This window comes from Puma concolor, chromosome C1 (assembly GCF_028749965.1).
Source record: "Puma concolor isolate L17-30 chromosome C1, mPumCon1.1.hap2, whole genome shotgun sequence".
NCBI classification, from domain to species: domain Eukaryota; kingdom Metazoa; phylum Chordata; class Mammalia; order Carnivora; family Felidae; genus Puma; species Puma concolor.
Window position 1 is genome coordinate 209531371 of NC_141674.1, and position 18360 is coordinate 209549730.

An 18360-nucleotide genomic window follows, 5' to 3' on the forward strand; every position below is an offset into this window, starting at 1 on the left:
TGCAAAGGAATTGTATTTTTTATTTCTATGAACAACAAAATACATAATTTCACATCCCATTGCTTTTGAGAGCACATATATTACAAATAAAGGAACTCCACAAACTTTAGAGATTAGTATTTATCAACATGTTTGTACACATACACAAATATTTTAATATAATGGTATCTGAAATGTTATTCATATAATTTTAGCACTGTCATAAGTATTAACTAAAAAGGCTCTTTTAAATTTGGTAAAAACCATATATTTTACAATCTTCTATTTACATTTGGAATATGCTTAAATGTTACAAAAACATTCACTTTGACCTTTAAAATATGTGTACTAGGACTTGGTATTGAACATATTATAACTGACAGCAAACTTAGGGTTTGCTTTTGAGCTACACATTCGTTGGAATTTCACGGCAAATATTCAGCTTGGCTTGATCAATGCTGCTCAAAGGAATAAAAAAATCGTAAGAAATGTGCAAAGCCGAAAGCTGGCTAAATTCTCAAGCTAGCGAGGTAAAAAAAAAAAAAATATTAACACTATAAAAACTTCAAATAAATTAAGTCTTTCTCTTCCCCGAGATGAGCTACAAATTCAGAAGGGTCCCTTCGAGGCGTGTCTGATGCAGTAGACCTCCCTTCAAGCGTCCTCACTGGCTGAGATGGAGACAGTGGGTAAAGGGGGAGCCGGCCTGCTAATTACTCGAGGACAGGTTCGCTCCGCTCCGCGCTTTGACGGGTCGTCCCTGCACATAATCTTGACAGGACAAAATACAACAGGACAAAACAGAGCGAAAATCGAGAGTTTCATGTTAATATCACCAAACGCGAAATTAAAAGCCAGAACAAGGATCTTTTTCTTCCCCACAAGGATTCTGCAAGCTTTTGGAAATGTACTTATTAGAGTAGTTCTGAAGAATTTTTTTTTTTCCAAGCCCATGCCGTCAGCATTGTGGCAAGATTTAAAATAGCTTCACGGCATAAGAGACTCTTAAAGACTGAGAATAAACTGAGGGTTGATGGGGGGTGGGAGGGAGGAGGGTGGGTGATGAATATAGAGGAGGGCACCTTTTGGGATGAGCACTGGGTGTTGTATGGAAACCAATTTGACGATAAATTTCATATATTGAAAAAAAATAGCTTCACGGTACTCTTCAGCTATCACATATGAATTTATAAGTGAACTGCTTTATGATGGTATCTGAATAATTCCAGAATTTTACTTTACTTTAAAAGTTTGTAATTCATATTGTCATCTACAAGAAAGGGAAGCATCTGAAAGGTCATTTAAATGTTTGCATTAATGGAAATTCAATTTACGAAAAAAAAATATACCTTGACCTGACTTTGAAAATAATATTAACGTGTCAAATAATACTCTCCTGTCAGATCTGTTCAAATAATGAAATGTAAATATTACAGTAAGAGTAGACCCCCTGGACATCTCTAAGATGTATCTCTGTAAAGAAAAGACTTAATATTTCAAATTTCTAGTTATGAAGATTTTCCCACTAGCTTCACAAATTACTGTGGTTTAGCTCTAACCTTCTTCTAAGACAGATTAACACTTCTGTCTGCACAAGGCACCAAGCATCTGGGTACCCTATACTGCCAACAAATTCTTACGATCAACGCCACAAGTTCTGTGCCAGTAATTTGGGAAATAATGTGTGCATAAGGTATCTGAAGCTCCCAGAACAATATGACTTTGCATCTTGCCTCCTTGGCACTGTGGCAGAGTGGATCTGTTCCTCTCTCTGTACTTTATATTTGAGATCCATTCCCGCTGCTGACTTCACTATGCTGTCGTCCTCACCGCTGGAGCCGACTCCAAATGAGCATCTTATATTTATGTTTCATCCAGTTACTTACATGTATGTCTCACGCCTCCATTAAAGGACGCTTTGATGTTTTGGCTACTTATAAAATAGTGTGGCGTTCCCGGCTGCCTATAAAGGTAGTTATTGTCTGCCTGTCATTTAGCAACTCCAACTGCTTTATCTCGTCTATCCTTTTTATCCTCTTCCATCTCATTCCTTACACTGACGTTTCTTTCACTAATTAGGTGGCTTTAGGATACCCTGTTAGCTGAGATTTTTCTGGACACTCTTGGAATGAGTTGCATAATTAATTCTATTTCTTTCTTTTTGTTAATTTTTAACAATGTTTTATTTTTTATTTTTGAAAGAGAGAGAGAGAGAACAGGGGAGGCCAGAGAGAGAGAGGGAGACACAGAATCCGAAGCAGGCTCCAGGCTCTCAGCTGTCAGCACAGAGCCTGATGAGGGGCTCGAACCCACGAACTGTGAAATGATGACCTGAGCTGGAGTCGGATGCTCAACCAACTGAGCCACCCAGGTGCCCCAATTAATTCTATTTTTGTTTTTCTAAAGTTCTGTATCTATTCTAACCCTTCCTTCCTTCCTTCCTTCCTTCCTTCCTTCCTTTTCTTTCGCAGCAGGCTAAAGTTTATTAGAGTATAAGATCAGAAAGGAAGAATGGTAGGAAAGCTTTCAGAGAGGGGACATTCAAAAGTGAATGCCCACTATTTCTATTTTTAAAAGTTCAATGGTAGAATTTCTCTCTTCCCTGTAATTATATATGTAACTTTTCCCAGAACATGTCATGAGTATAAAAGTATGTGAATGTATTCATGCATTACAGATTATGGTTTGCTCATGCATTACAGGATTATACTAAAATTTGACTACTTTTCCCTCCAGTACACTTTGAACCCAATCATCATGGCCAGGTGCCTTTCATTAAGGAAAATTGAGAAAAGCAGCAAATAATTTTTGTTGTTGTTGTAAATCTGAACTGAGATAAATACCCATTTTTTAAAATACTGTGGACTTTGTAGATCTTTATCACTGGCTATTTCTGATTTCAGGAAATTGTTCATTACAACCAACAAGTAACACTTGTCAGTACTTGCCATGACAATAGCTTCTTTTGCTCTAGATAACTTATGTTTTGCTATGGACAATTTATACTTATGATTGATAATTATCGATTAACCAGTTCTTCCTCTAGAATCTCTTTTACAGAGCTAGGAGTTAATACTTTGTCCTCATTTCAATCTAAGGTGGAAATGTGGTAGAGTAAATCAGTTTTAAGGAAAACTTTTTCTGAAGATACCATGTACATATTACAGGACACATATTGTAGTCATTGCCCCATATATAAATACTGATGTGACAAATTTCCAGGACTGGGAGAAAGTCGATCTTTCCTGCTGACAAATCTGTCTATTTTACTGAATAATATGATCTGTGCCATCCATCCATTTCTTTTCTTTGTGTCAATTTCCAGGAAGCACAGAACCTTTGTTTTGACTTTGCTTCTTTTAGCAAAGGTTTCCTGGGGAAAAAAATTATTTTTCTCTCCTCTTAATCACCTGGTTCTTGTCTTTGTCTCTTTTGTTTGTTTTATTTTGTTTTTGTTCCAATTTGAGGTATACGGAATCTCTGTTCAGGATACGAATGAGCTCAATCAAATACACTTTATAAATTGGGGGAGTATGAATTTTCTTTTTAAAAGCTAAGTTGTTGGGGTGCCTGGGTGGCTCAGTCGGTTAAGCGTCCTACTCTTGATTTTGACTCAAGTCATGAGCTTAGGTCATGATCTCGCGGTTCTTGAGTTGGAGCCCTGAATTGGGCTCCATGGCTTGGGATTCTCTCTTGTTCCTTCTCTCTCTGTCCCTCCCCTGCAGGCGTGTGCTCTCTCTCTCTCTCTCAAAATAAATAAATAAAATAAACTTACAAAAAAAGCTAAGTTGTTAACTTTGATTGGCAAGCTTCCCCCCACCCCACATCAACCTATCTTGAAATGGAAATAAAGTTCTTCTAATGAAACACTCAGAGAACACTAGCCACTATGGAGATGTCTGGGGAATATGAACAAGTAGGAAGGGGTAGGCAGACTAGAAGGCCACAAAGGACAGTGTAGACATAAGGAAAGAAAAACATACCACTTTTGCTTATAGTACTGAGGGAAATACTAGACACAGAGGAACAGAAGCTGTACAGACACGGACCGTGACAAAGCTGTCAGGAAAAAAAAGAGAAAAGCATTTTTTGGCCAGAAGTTTCAAGGTCAGATGCAATTTACAGTTGGAAACAAGCATTTCTTGACCACCTTTCCCAACTTTAAGATCCATTGCTTGTTATTTTTGTTTCACTCTCAGATGTGATCACCCCTTGCAAGCGAGGCATCCCTCTTGAGTTTTTAATTCCCATCACCTCTTAATCATCTGAAACCACTAATAATAATCCCTCATTGAGGAATCCTAGCCAGGAAGATAAATGATCTCCAACGTAAGTCCATTAACCAATGTTTTTGGCTACTCTGGAGAGTTTAAAATGTGGGTAAAAGGAGGGGTGCCTGGGAGGCTCAGTCGGTTAAGTGTCCAACTTTGGCTCGGGTCATGATCTCACGGTCCGTGAGTTCGAGCCCCGTGTCGGGGTCTGTGCTGACAGCTCAGAGCCCGGGGCCTGCTTCGGATTCTGTGTCTCCCTCTCTCCCTGCCCCTCCCCTGCTCACGTTCTTTCTCTCTCTGTCTCAAAAGTAAATAAACATTAAAAAAAATTAAAATGTGAGTAAAAGGAAATGGAAAAGAAGAAAAAAGAAACGTGGGAAATGCACTCAGAAGAAAACATTCATGTGATACATTTCAGGCTTTGTGAATAGTGTGGATAGTGCTTGGCCATTTATTTAAAAAAAAAAATTTTTTTTTTTTTTTTAACATTTATTTATTTTTGAGACAGAGAGAGACAGAGCATGAACGGGGGAGGGTCAGAGAGAGGGAGACACAGAATCCGAAACAGGCTCCAGGCTCTGAGCTGTCAGCATAGAGCCCGACGCGGGGCTCGAACCCACGGATCGTGAGATCATGACCTGAGCCAAAGTCGGCCGCTTAACCGACTGAGCCACCCAGGTGCCCCAGTGCTCGGCCATTTAAAGAGACGAAAGGAAACGCATTTTTAGTGAGTGGCTACTATGCATGAGGCACTATCAGGAGATTATTCAAATTGTCCCCCTCCCTCAATTATTCCATAAAGAGCACATCTAACTTCTGGAGGGGGCCACGGGTAATAAGATAGATGTCCAGGTCCCGTGTGAGAGTTGATGGATGCTGGGAAGCCAAAGAATAGCGCTTGGCTTTGGACCACTTGATTATGTGTCCCTCCCAAATACCGTGATTAATGAATATCCAGATTTTGTGCACAGCTTTATAGAACATGCTGGCTACATGCCAGAAATCATGGATAACTTGCTGGTGGGGTAGAGGATCGAGTTCTACCCAGTTCTGCACATCTTCAGGAGGCCCAGCCTGTGTAGAGGCAGTCTCCATCTTGATGAGCCAGGCCCTTAGTCCTGGCGTTCCGCTGGAGTATGGCGCAGAGATCCCTGGTGGCGGAACTGTGGGACTCCGTGTCACAGCCTGGGAGTTGGGACGTCCTACATCCGGGACGGGAGTGGCAGCAAACCTAGTGGAACGTCGCCCGCTGATCCTTACTGTCTAATAGGTTCCATCTGTTCTAGAAAACCAATAGCTCATATGGTTTGGCTAAACATATCTGAGAACTTCGGAAATCACCTGGGTTCTCATCTTCTTTTTTGTTTTTTAAATAGATTTTTCCCCAACCTGATCTCTCTTTGGAGAGGCACAGAGTGTTGTACGTGGAGGAGGGAGCAACTCAGCGCCATGGTGGTCACGAAAGAGAGGAGGCATTTACAGGCCTCCTGGCACCGGGGCTAAAATGGGCACTTCCTATGAACTGGCAGCGTGGGCCGCCTCCAGGAAGGTCTTACCTGCTCATTCATGATTGTGGAGAGTTCACTGAGCATGTCCTTATAATGGGACCTCAGCTCTTCCTGGTACTCCAGCTGATCCTCCTTGATGAGGCGCTCATTCACATCAAGGGCCTGTCCACACGCGTCTGCAAATTGCCTTTGGGGACAGCAGTCAGCAAATTAGCAGCCAGCCCCAGAAAGCGGCAACGCAAAGTCGGGCCTCGGTGAGACTCTGCTGCCTTGGAGAGGGTCGGGTGGGTGGCTCCTGCCTGAAGGAGTTCCAGAACATTCCGACAAAGAAAAGCTTACCTGAATATTTCCTTCAGAAGTTTTACTTGGTTGTCAGGGTATCTCTTCGCATTGGTTTCTTCAAGGAAAGCTCGTGCGTAGGCCATCGGCCCAGCGTTAACCTGTGGGGGGAGAAGAGAAACGTCTGAGGAGAAACCCATCTCCCCCTTGGCTGGAGCCTTCTCCGCAGCTAGAAGGAGTAGCTTCCATCATGCAGCGCCCACATCCTCTCATGCTGCTGCGCGGTCCACCGATTTGTTACCTGTCTTCTCTGCGGTCCCCCCACTCAGAAGTCAGTAAGTTATTGAAGGATCCAGCTGCGTGCTATACCTCACGGTACCTTCTCTCAAACGGTCACTTGTCCCTCGTTTCACATTTTTTTGTCACGTCTGCACTCGGCTTGCACCGTTATTTTCTTAATATCTTTGAAACCTAGACTCGTTTTGATTTACTCACGTTGAATTTTAATATCTGTGAAATCAAATGGGTGATGTACTACTTATTTTTTTTTTTTCTACTCACATTCAAGTCAACACTTCACTATTGATGGCAGCCATTCGCGTATGCACCACCCCGGGAGTCACTGGTTTACCGGATTCCGCTTAACAGTCTGGCCTACATTCCGGCCGGAAGAGGCATTTATCAGATTTGCCGAATGAATGCACGATGCCAGGACCCACTCCTGCGCGCACACATGCGGAGGCTTCCATTCACGAAGGAGTCCGTACCCTTTAGTGCTTATGGTCTCTTCATGTGACTGTGGGGCTTGGAAGGAATAAGGTCACAGCAGAAGGAAGCTAACACTGTATTCGAGCTGCCTTCAGATGCCCGTGCCTGCCAGGTGTCGCCGGCATGGCACAATGACTAAACATTCTGGATGCTCCCTTTCGTGCCCCCCGGCCCAACGTCCACCTTCCTTGACACAGCTCTATGCTGAGAGAAGCTGTCCCGTTTGGAGGACAGCAATGGTTCTTTTGCCTTCCGGCTTAAAAAAAAAAAAATTATTATTACTATTTCGAGTCAGCCATGGGGACACGGAGAAAAGGTGGGCGGGGAAGAGGAGAGCAGGTCAACATCAGGGTCGGCCTCACTGATTTTTCCTTTTTGCCTCGGGCTCCTATGTAGTTCCACACGGCATTGTTACGGGCCTGCCTTTGTTTAAAACTTTAACTCTTTGCTCATTATAAATTGTTGGCATCGCACAAATATTATTCTATCCTGGGTACTGAGGTTTTTGATGCCCACTTACATTCTGTGCCCGAGGTGAGTGCCTCACCCGAATCTCCCTGGTCCCAGCCGGGCTGGGTTTGTTGGCCACAGGGTTTCCTCTGTGTGGTCCTCTATCTGGCAGAGGTAGCCTCAGCAGCTGGCTCTCCCAGCTCTTGCTCTGTTCAACTCACTCTTGTCTCCTCTCCAGCTCCGGATCTAGGGGTGGGTAACAGCCCCTCGGTCTTGTCAGCTCCTGTGCCCACCGTGTTGTTTGTCCTAAATACTGCTTATACCTCTGCAAACAGTCTGTTTGTTCTCTTTTCTTTAATCACCCACAGTGAGCAGGCCATCTGCTGCCTTACCAGGCCCCTGACACTCAGATAAATACCGACACACATCTTGTGAACCAATAAACATTTTCAAAGGATTTGTTTCTGAACATGTTCGTGAGGCTCTTACGGACAGATATTGACGAGACAGCCATATTTGTCATTCATTCATTCGTTCACTCATTAGATTTTCGAATACAGAATAGAGTTTATGCAGAGAAGATGGGAAAGGAGGATTTTATTTCAGCTAAACTTAAAGAAAAGAAAAAAAGGTTCATCTCCTGGTGTTCGCACTGGCAACAAAACAAAGTTTTCTTTTTTTTTTTTTTTAATTTTTTTTTTTTAACGTTTATTTATTTTTGGGACAGAGAGAAACAGAGCATGAACGGGGGAGGGGCAGAGAGAGAGAGGGAGACACAGAATCGGAAGCAGGCTCTAGGCTCTGAGCCATCAGCCCAGAGCCCGACGCAGGGCTCGAACTCACGGACCGCGAGATCGTGACCTGAGCTGAAGTCGGACGCCCAACCGACTGAGCCACCCAGGCGCCCCAAAACAAAGTTTTCAAGACTCAGAAAAAGTTGCGGATGGTATCAGAACAGAAAAATGGCTCTCACATCCTCTGTCAGAAATTTCCAGGGCACTTGGTACCAGGTGCCACGGGCCGTGTGCGTCCCTGCTCTGGACAATGCCTACCTTCACGCTGACACTTCCTTGGACTTTGAGCTGCAGTCGGATCATGTCCACCTCGTCCATTGTGCAAAGCTGATTCAGCTCAGAAACTTTCTTGGACATCTCGTCAATGGCCACTTCAATAGGATTCAGTTCTGTGCTCGACTGGCTTATGACTTGTATTCGCTTCTTCACGTAGGGGAACAAGTGACTGGCTGCACGAAAGCAACGCGAGAGAATGTGAAGCCTGAGGGTTAGGGAGGCGTCCAGGGTACCCCTGAAGGTCCAGATGATCTTGTTATCTCTCTTTTGGAAAATGTTTATTTATTTTTGAGACGCACACACGCGCACGCACACACATACAGTGCAAGCGGGGGAGGGGCAGAGAGAGAGGGAGGCACAGAATCAGAAGCAGGCTCCAGGCTCCTAGCTGTCAGCACAGAGCCCCACGCGGGGCTTGAACTCACGGACCGCGAGATCATGACCTGAGCCGAAGTCGGTCGCTTACCCAACTGAGCCACCGGGGCCCCCCTTGTATCTCTTTTTTATACACAGCACATTCCACCCTGCACTTTTTCTGTGTATGTGTTATTTTTTCTCTTTTATACCATGGTGTCTAATGTCTCTTAGGTTTTGGCCCAACTAATGCTGCCTGGCTTGCTCTTGTGCACCTGGCTGGCCAACATGTCCTCGTTCTATGGGCTGGATTAAGGCCTTTACAGTCTCCAACCACTGAAAAGATTACAGTTTCCCTCACAACTTATAATTCAAATAAAAACGACAGTAAACCACACTAACGAATGCTTCCGTCTCCACCAAATAGCATGTTATGATCTCTTTGTTCTGATCGTTTATGATAAAAGTTCTGAAAAAGTTTCCCGGAAGATGAATGTGTCCTGTCATCTGGATGTCGCTGCTATTCTTGTATCCATTGTGCTATCCAGGACTGCTCATCAAGATTCTTCTAGAATACCCTCGTGCGTCTTTCTCCTCTGTCGGCCTGAGGGGCCCCTCCCGCGTATTCCCATTTTCTCTCTCATACTCTGCTCACCTGAACGTCTTGCTTTACTTGGCTCTCTCCTACCAGACCGTGAACCCTGAGGGCAAGAGTCCTGTTGTATTTGTTTCAGCTCCCAGAACGGCGCCCGGCACCTAGCAGGCGCTCACGGCACGTTTGCTCAGTAAGCGAGAGGCTCCCCGGCTCCTAGAGTAGCTCTAGACAGCGCTGGAAGGGATGTGGGAGGTCATCCCCTGCGTTCAGTTGACACGTGAGGAGCCCCAGCTCCAGAATGGTTTAGAATCTTGCCCCAAGCGCACAATTCTGAGAGCTGCTAACCCTCAAGTCACCGGGGGTGGGCTCAGGGAGGGACGAGTGGTTAAGTTCAGAGCTGTTCCCGGGACACCGGCACCATGACCTGTGCGGCCCTGACGTCTACAGGGAAGGGGCGGATGAGGTAACCGTAGGGGCGGTTTCTCTCCTGGTTGACTTCCCAAGGGGGGGACGCCAGCTCTCCCCGGCCAGCATTCCTAATTTCGCACATGTCGGGTGGCTGTCCGCGAGACTGCGACCACCCCTGCCCCCCACCAGGGGGGCCCGCGTTGCAGCCAGCGCTCTGCCCGGCCGCGGGCGGCACTTACTGGTCAGCACGGTGCGCCGCTTGCACTGCTCCTCTACCCCGCCGTGCTTCTTGCCCGACAGCGTAAAGGGCGTCTCGAAGACGAAGCGGTTGATGTTGTGGTGCATCTCGAAATCCGTCTTCCGGTCCTCGATTTCCTTTTCCTCAAAGAATGGTGTGACATAGGTCACCTGGATGTAGGCATATTTAGGGTCCAGATCCTTGGGGTTTACCTGGGTGGACGCGTTAACGGGGGAAGAGAGTGGTGAGCCACAGGTGCTCTGGGAAGCGAGCAGGGCGCTCTGCGTCCCCCCCCGCTGGCACCCTGCCGGGCTGTCCCTGTCCCTGTGGGGAAGAACAGGCAGTCGGATCCTTTCAGAGGCTGGGTGGCCCTGGAAGCACAGAAAGAGTAACTGGCCGGACTGCGGTCAAGCAGCCAGATGGTGGCAGAGGTAGGACTGGAGCCAAACTTTCCGATAGTGATGTTCTTCCAAACATACGCACCTGGCTAAGGCGTTTCACTTATATCCTTTCTTTTCTTTTTAAGTGTTTATTTTTGAGAGAGAGAGGGGAGAGAGAGAGAGAGAGGCAGAGAGAGAGGGAGACACAGAATCCCAGGCAGGCTCCAGGCTCTGAGCTGTCAGCACAGAGCCGGACATGGGGCTTGAACTCATGAACTGTGAGATCGTGACCTGAGCCGAAGTCGGACACTTAACCATCTGAGCCACCCAGGTGCCCCTCTTTTCTTTCTCTTCTGTAGTGAATGTCCTCACTTTTGTCTAGAACACAAGCTTTTTTTTCCTTTTTCTTTTTATGTATTTTTGAGAGAGAGAGAGAGAGAGAGAGCAGCAGAAGAGGGGCAGAGATAGGGGGACAGAGGACCTGAAGCCGGCTCTGCGCTGACAACAGCGAGCCCGAAGTGGGGCTTGAACTCACGAACCATGAGATTATGACCTTAGACTAAGTTGGACGCTCAACCGACTGAGCCACCCAGGCGTCCGGAGAAAACAAGCTTCTTAAGAGTAGAAATATATCTCCTTGTCCTTCGATGATTCAGCCATGTACCTAGACCTGGGCTCGGGCTTTGTTGGCTGAGTGGATTAACTGGTTAGCCTGTCTCATGATTGCAAATATATTTATTTTCAGTTTCTCTAATACCTTCTCTTATCTGCAATAAATCATCCTATATAATTTCTTTACTAATTCTGCTTTGGTGAATAAGCTTCAGAAATAGCAAGGAAGACAGGCTAGGGGGTCCCAAGAAGAGCCAGGGAATTTTCAAGGTTGGAAGAGATGATTCTCAGCCTCTTTTCTAAAGATTTCTGGAAGAATTTTTAAACTTCTTCCAGCTTTCTCCATCTGTTTACGTACTCACTGCCTATCTGATTCCAGAAATTTGAGGAAGCTCATGAACTTATTTATGATGTTCCTAAAATTATACTGTAAGATGAGTGTAACTGTATCTACTTTACAGATTAAAAAAAAAAATTCAGAGTGGTTATCTAGTTTCTCCAAGATGGATCACCAGCTGATAGAAGGTGCCATGATGGAATGAAGACTGCAGATGTCTGCCACTAAATTGGGCATTTTTCTCATCTCACTAGGAACCCTATGTTTCCTATTTAGGAGTGCCACCATGAGGGTGATTCGAGTTCTTTCCATCTTTAAGGGGAAGGGGATCTTACCTTTCAAGCTAAGGGAGAGAGTGACGGGCACATCGTGACAATTTCTGCCCAGACCCAGGAATCTCATGCCCCGATCCCTCCAAATACCAGCTGAGTAAAAGAGGAGGGGAGAAAAGAGACCTTTTCTTTGGTGGCCCAACAGCGGCCTCCCCACTTGGGCACCAACCTGCTTTTTGAGATGCATTCCTCTGCTATACTTTTCTGTCCAACCTGTGTTGCAGACACCTGCCATTGTGCCCCCTTCTCATTCTTCCCTGGCATCGCCTGTGCCGGGCTTCTCAGAATGCCCTCTGCTTCCGGCAAATGGCTTCTCACTCTGCGATTCCCAGATCAGACATCCTTCCTCCGGGAAGCATTGCCCAGCCAAGAATGATCTGCTCAGGGAGCCCTGAACTTTCTCCCTGTGACTTAGACCTGTCTCCCGAGGAACTCCCTGGGCTCTATTTAATTGTTTGCATATAGCCACCTCTTCTTAACCCCGTGTGCACCGTGAGCTCTGGAAGGAACAGTGGGCCCAATCACTTTAACCCTTAGGTTGCTATTCAAATGCAAGTAATCTATGGCAGAAATAGAGAATTTAGTAACTTGTTTCTAAGGTTACCTAAAAGTTACTCAAATAAACACACATAACATTTTTGACCAAAAAAAAAAAAAAAAAAAAAAAAGAAAATCGCCAACCATCCAATAAACAAACAGGCAAAACCTCCCGTGTGGTTGAGGCAGGTTACTTTGCAGTCAGGCAGAAAATGAAAACCTTAACAGATACAGCTAAAAAAACTAAAAAAAAGGAGTCAGTTATTCACATGTGCATGGATGCTGATTTTCCTTTACCTTGTTGGAATCCTGGATTATCTTCACATTGTCTGCACCAAATTTATCCGCATAGAGCTTGAGCAGTCTTTGAGAAATCTCCGAGAGGCCCGTCAGCTTAGGCTCTTTATAAATATACTCCTTACCTTCCTCCTCTTCAAAAAAGCCCTATGGGAAACGCACAACGAACCACCAGTTTTATTAGGGCACTCCAATTGCAAATCACAAACACAAACAAAAGCTATTTACTTAAATAATATAGCCAGTCTTCGGTTGTTATCCAAGCTATGGATCAGCACCCTATGAAATTGAAAGAAAAAGTAACGTAAAGAAAAAAAATATTATGTTAGAATCAGCCAATAATGAAACACTCCCCACCAGGCCAAAGACCCTCCTGAGATAACCTTACACCTGTTTTCTCTGTTTGCAGAAATCCGTGGTTACACCTGCTTGCATGTATTTTGGGAGAAGAATGCCCTCATGTGGCAGCCTGGGGTAGAACACAGAGTCTGGAGTAATTTTCGGCCTTTTTCATAAGGTCTTCTTCACGTCTTTGGCACGAGCAGAGGAAACTCTGTATGTCATGTAAACGTACCTAGAGGTACGAGTCGGTATGCACCCCACATCATGTCAGATGCAAAGCCATAATTCTCTGGAACGTTGTCCTAACAGGAATGACATATGGTAGGTATGTTCCCAAGTGCTGCTATTTTAAAAAGAACTGTGATATGTCTTCAGACGCCCGATGCAAGCATATGCAATTTCATTATTCCATTTACTTTGCGAATAGGTCTTTTACAATCCTGCAAAGCTAAAATAGGGGATCGAAAACAGTAACCATGCCATCATGTTTATGCCATAGGAGCAAGTAGGTTTCAGCCTCTGTTAATTTTATTTGTCTGGTTTGAAACGGGGGGGGGGGGGGGGAAGGTAAGATTCTATCATCTGAGGATAACCAAGTGAGGCAATCTTCACATCTCCTTCTCTTTGAAGAGACACAGCATCATCTTTCCTGTGGAATGCATGTGGCCTCAGAATACTGGATTAAGTGGGGAGTTAAGAACCTAGGCTCTCACGGTTTCTTCTGACTGCAGAGTTTACCTCATGAAAATGGCTTTTGAGGGCCAGGTGAAGATCCGGAGGTCAGAAAGAATCTTAGCTGTACTTTTTCTGCTTTTCTCATTTCTGACTAAAAAAAGAAATATTCATTGTATGTAAAAAACACACGCAGCAAGCATTCTAATGCCGTACTTTTGGCCAACGTGAGGTGATTGATCTAAGAGTAAGGATTAAAATGCACAACCGTATGGTGCTTTAAGCTTGCAAAGCACTTTTGCCAGGTTAAGTCTGACCATGTGAACAGGATACTTCGTTTTGTAAATGGGCTGTAACTGAAGACGATGAACTCGTTCATCAGCAGAGTTCTTGTCAAGCAGGTAATCGCCTGTTTCCTTGTGCGTTTCCAGAACTGACTTTGGGCTTTTCGAAGGCAGAGAAGTGTCTTGTCCAACAGTACATGTTCAGTGTTTAACACAGAGCCTGGTCTTTAGGGGAATTTCACTCTACCTTCGTTGAATGAAGAAGCAGATGAATGAAATAGTTCTTAGAGGGCATACATCTTAAAGATGTGTATTTGCACTGGGTATAACTGGAAAAGATTCCATGGGTTCTAAGAAAGATGTTTTTATTGAACGATTTTTTTTTTAAAGAATGGTCAAGACCACACGCAGCTGAATACAGGAGTCCCCTGACCCCAAACTGCTAAAAAAAGTGACTTAGAGTATTGAAAGCACAAAACGTGCTTCACCGTCCTTCCTCAAGAGTTGGTAGGGGTAGTGAGGTCTGGCCCGGTTCCCACATGGCTTCCAGCCTGCCATGATTTTTCTGTCTCTGTCTTTGTGAAGACTTGTCTGGTTCAAGGTCAGAAGTTAGTGGCTAAAATCGACAGACTGACACATCAGAGAAACAGGACTTCTGAGGCCATCAACCAGAACCCCCACAGGGCAATCGCTACAGCCACATTTGCAACTTCCTTTTCAATAAGAAAAATGTCTCCAAGTTTCAGGAAAAGATTTTCTCACCACGCTGTGAAAACTAGCACAAAGAGACATTTTCACTGTGAATTTTTCTCCACTGACAAATTTCTGAGTCCAGGGTTAGCAGCAAGGGAGAGGTGGGAAGCAGGATCTTATTGTCATTACTCTGACCGTTGGCTCTGGTCTCAGTCATGACCTGTGACTTCCTTTCATCCCTGCTCCTTGATCTGCATGATGGAAACAGTACAGACTCAGAAGTCTAGTGGGAGGCCCCGAGAACAGTGCCTGGTACACAATAGGCCCTTGGTGTGTGTTAGTGCTGATGAGGAGGACAGCAATAACAAAGAAAAACATTCCGTGTCAGCAGAGCAATCTAAGCTCTGACTGGCATGCAGGGCAAACAGCTTAACCGTGCTCTGCACGGCAACTACAGTTTTCCTTATTATATGAAAGGTCTATTGACGCTGATTTCAATATCTTGGTAAGTGACTGATCAGAAAGAAATTGTGATTATTTACTCATTTGGCCTGAAAATAGACACCTGTTGGGACTATTTTCTGTAAGAAGTAGAAAGAAGCTGGAGTGCAAGAATTAAAAATTTCATCTGCCATCTTCTGGGGATCACGCAAGAGCTTCTGGAGCCAGCTCAATGGCAGTTCTGAAAATAGGGGGAACGTGTGCTTACCTTTTACCCAGAGAAACTATCAAAGCATAGCCCACTGAGCCACAGGACACTGTCTTAGGGGAGTTTTCAATTTCTAGCTGAAATAAATGATTCATCAGTAGGGACACAGGTGATGACAACCCAGGGGTCGTTTGTCTTTTGCTTCCGCCCCAAGGTTACGAGTAAACTGCCTTTCGTGGCAATGGGAAATGTGATCTCTGCATTTCCCTTGCTAGTTTGACTTTCTAAATGTCATGGTACAATGAGATACATATTCTGAGCAGTCGTTGTGAGGAAACAGCACATATTCCAGTTAAACAAGGACTCTGAATCAGCGCAGTTAACAACCATGAGTTACGAAACGTGCAGGCAATAGATGATGATAAAAATATACTTCAGTGGAACTGGTAACTAAAATTGACTCCTTATTAGATGTTTCTGAAGATTCTTCAGAATCCACAAAGCCCCTGCATCATTACGGGGAATGTCAAATATAAGCGCTCCTGCTATTCTACTTAAGTATTTTGAAGTTCACGAGCAAAGGAATGCATTCAAAGAGGAACCTCGTGTATAAATGTGGGTCCGAAAGTATTAAAAGGCTAAATGCTAAGCTAAGCTACAAGAATGCAGACAAACATTTTCATAGAAATACAAACCTCTCTCTCAATATATATTTTAAATACATATGTGTTAAAGATAGATCTCTATATATTTTAAACACAAATTATATGTATTAAAAATATATTCTATATCAATGACTTTCATATACATGGGGAGCCAGAAGGGTGTAGCACACGACCAGAAGGTGGTTTTTCAAACTACACATCCGCCTTCTCTCCTCCTCTTAATCTCTTTTCTGTCAAGTTTCTGAGACACATCTACACCCATGCAGGCAAGATGGGGAACCATGAAATCTGCATCTTTTGGCCACCGGAATAAACAGTCCCCAAGCCTTTCATTTATATATTCCAAGAGCATCTAGCTGATATTCTAAGTTATGCAATGGGTATTCGCTTGCTTGCTTTCACGCTAAATGTCAGGGCCTAAGTATTTCATTGATTACAGGTGGTGTTTGATCACTACTGCTGTTTCATCAGTCTGGAAATGAATACATCAGGGACACTCTGGAGGGTGCTTTATATAGGCCGCTCTGTGTAAAATTTCCACAGTCAATGACGTCAGGTGCTGCATTTGAAAATCCGTGTTATGCAAGACTTGCGTTCTTAAGGCCCCCGCCATGAAAAAAAGGAGTTTCCAACTTGTTTTCTATTATCTGCCTCCTTGCAGACATAATAACTACACTAGCCAATACCATGTGATGAAAACACTACCCACACGGGACGCTAAAATATTTACCGGAAGGCCTTAGGGAGGCAAAGAGCCTATAGCATATTGTATTCCCATAATCTTCGTAACATGATTGCAAGACATGCCAATTTGGATATTAAAAGCTGAATTTTACAGGGACATAAAGTGCCATCATGAAAAAGAAATTATTTCTGACTACGGGGATTATGCTAATCAAGTAGTTAAGACTTTATCTTAGATCTTTAGAACTTTCATTCTGTGCACGTTCAGGGAAATGTTCAAATCGAGTTAGTATCTCTTCATCATCAAGTGTGAAGTGATGTGCACTGTCTGCTCCTGTTCAAGACATGTTCACACTCTCCACTTGGGGTCCTGGGACAGCTTTTTGAATTTCATCTGAACAGTTATGAACAAGGCTCTACATTGCCTTGTATCGAGATGACCTCCGTTAGGTTTTGTTCAAAGGGGGCTGGGGTTTGGGCTTAGAAAGTACCACGCTTAGGCATGTACCCAGGTCTGCAGATTTTCCAAAACACGCTTAAGCTTAGGTTGGAACTTTTAATGAAAGACACTTGAGAATACTGGCAGCGTTAAAAGAGAAAAAAACCAAGTGCACAGTCAGCACACGTTATTGAGAAATCTGCAAAAAGAACAAAGTTAGGTCATTTGAAAGTAGCTCTTTCCAGACCTTTCCCACTGCCCCCCTCAGTCTATTTAGTACAAGGGTTTTCAAGTATTCTTTTAGTAGGTGAGTTAAGGACCCATGGCCCCAATTTTATAGACGAAGGTAGAAAATACTGGTGGGGACACGGGGAGGGCTTAAAGAATTACAAAAAGGTATGTACCGGTCAGACAATGTGTGGATAATGAAAGAATTTGTCTTTCCAACTTAATCGACAATAATTATGTTGAATCATTTCTGTAGGTACAAAATGATTGAATATAGGCACATTCACATGGTTCACAGAATGAGAAAATTCTTCTGTGTTCCAGAGCTCTAGGTGCCGGCGTGATATTTCTGCCTCTGCTGCCTTTCCAAAATTTCTTTCTTTTCTTTCTTTCTTCTTTCTTTCTTTCTTTCTTTCTTTCTTTCTTTCTTTCTTTCTTTCTTTCTTTCTTTCTTTCATCATTTTATTTTTATTTTTTTAAATATGAAATTGATGGTCAAATTGGTTTCCATACACTTCTCTTCACATCTCAAGAGACCTACTCTGCCCTACTGGGTAAAGATTTAGCCCACTGGTCATCTTTTGTGTTGGGTATCGAGACCATCACCTCTGCTCAGAGTTCCCCACCAAAGACAGCCCTATTTCTCTACGACACTCGTATGGAAAGGAGGAGGGTCCGATCAGGAGACTGGCAGGGTGCCCATCAATGACCACTGCTCCAACCTCTAAGACTCTGACCACCATGCCCTTTATAATCAGCTGTGAGTCACAGTGGTCCGAAATGAGCAGACAATCTCCAACACTAAGCCTACTCTACACGCCCTGCAAACGCGTGGTGCTCGTATTTATCTGAACGTGCGCTGGAGTGTACGTGTGGTTACGTAGGTTTTTAAACTACATCTCCCTTTGTGCAGAATGATAATACACACATAAAATAAACGATACATTTTTGTAATTCAGATAACTGGAATAAACACAATTTAGTTCGGGAAATGCCGGATGACTCCAAAATGAATGGAAGCAGGATTATCCCACCATCGTACCCAATGCTGATTTGCACACAAAAAAGTTACGGTTCAGTAAAACCATATGGAGGGAAGTGTGAGGATTATTAGGGCATGCAAATGGAGAGAGAGAGAAAACTTACCACAGCCTGGAACCATCAAGACCAAAAGAAGAAAAGAACAAACATCTGCATTAAAATCTGGTAGGAAAGCAGCATATTTTATTTCTACCTGGTCAGTATGCCTAGATTAGATATGGGCTGGAGAAACCATCAGGTGGGCAATC

The 18360-nt window shown here is 44.0% G+C and overlaps 1 protein-coding gene across 11 annotated transcripts in view; it reads right to left on the reverse strand.

Annotated features, from left to right (window-relative positions):
- The window catches only part of DOCK10 (dedicator of cytokinesis 10), a 271165-nt gene continuing 252805 nt past the window's right edge, over positions 1–18360 (reverse strand). For 8 of the 11 annotated variants that reach the window (XM_086719771.1, XM_086719770.1, XM_086719767.1 and 5 more), the window contains 7 exons: positions 12416–12562; positions 9922–10132; positions 8308–8498; positions 6098–6198; positions 5807–5945; positions 3963–4038; positions 1–750 (listed from right to left, as the gene is read on the reverse strand). In XM_086719771.1, coding sequence (XP_086575897.1) covers positions 689–750; positions 3963–4038; positions 5807–5945; positions 6098–6198; positions 8308–8498; positions 9922–10132; positions 12416–12562 — 927 coding nt within the window. In that variant the 3' untranslated portion in view covers positions 1–688. The remainder of the gene's footprint in view (positions 751–3962; positions 4039–5806; positions 5946–6097; positions 6199–8307; positions 8499–9921; positions 10133–12415; positions 12563–18360) is intronic. The other 3 variants (XM_086719772.1, XM_086719768.1, XM_086719764.1) reach the window with 1 other exon arrangement.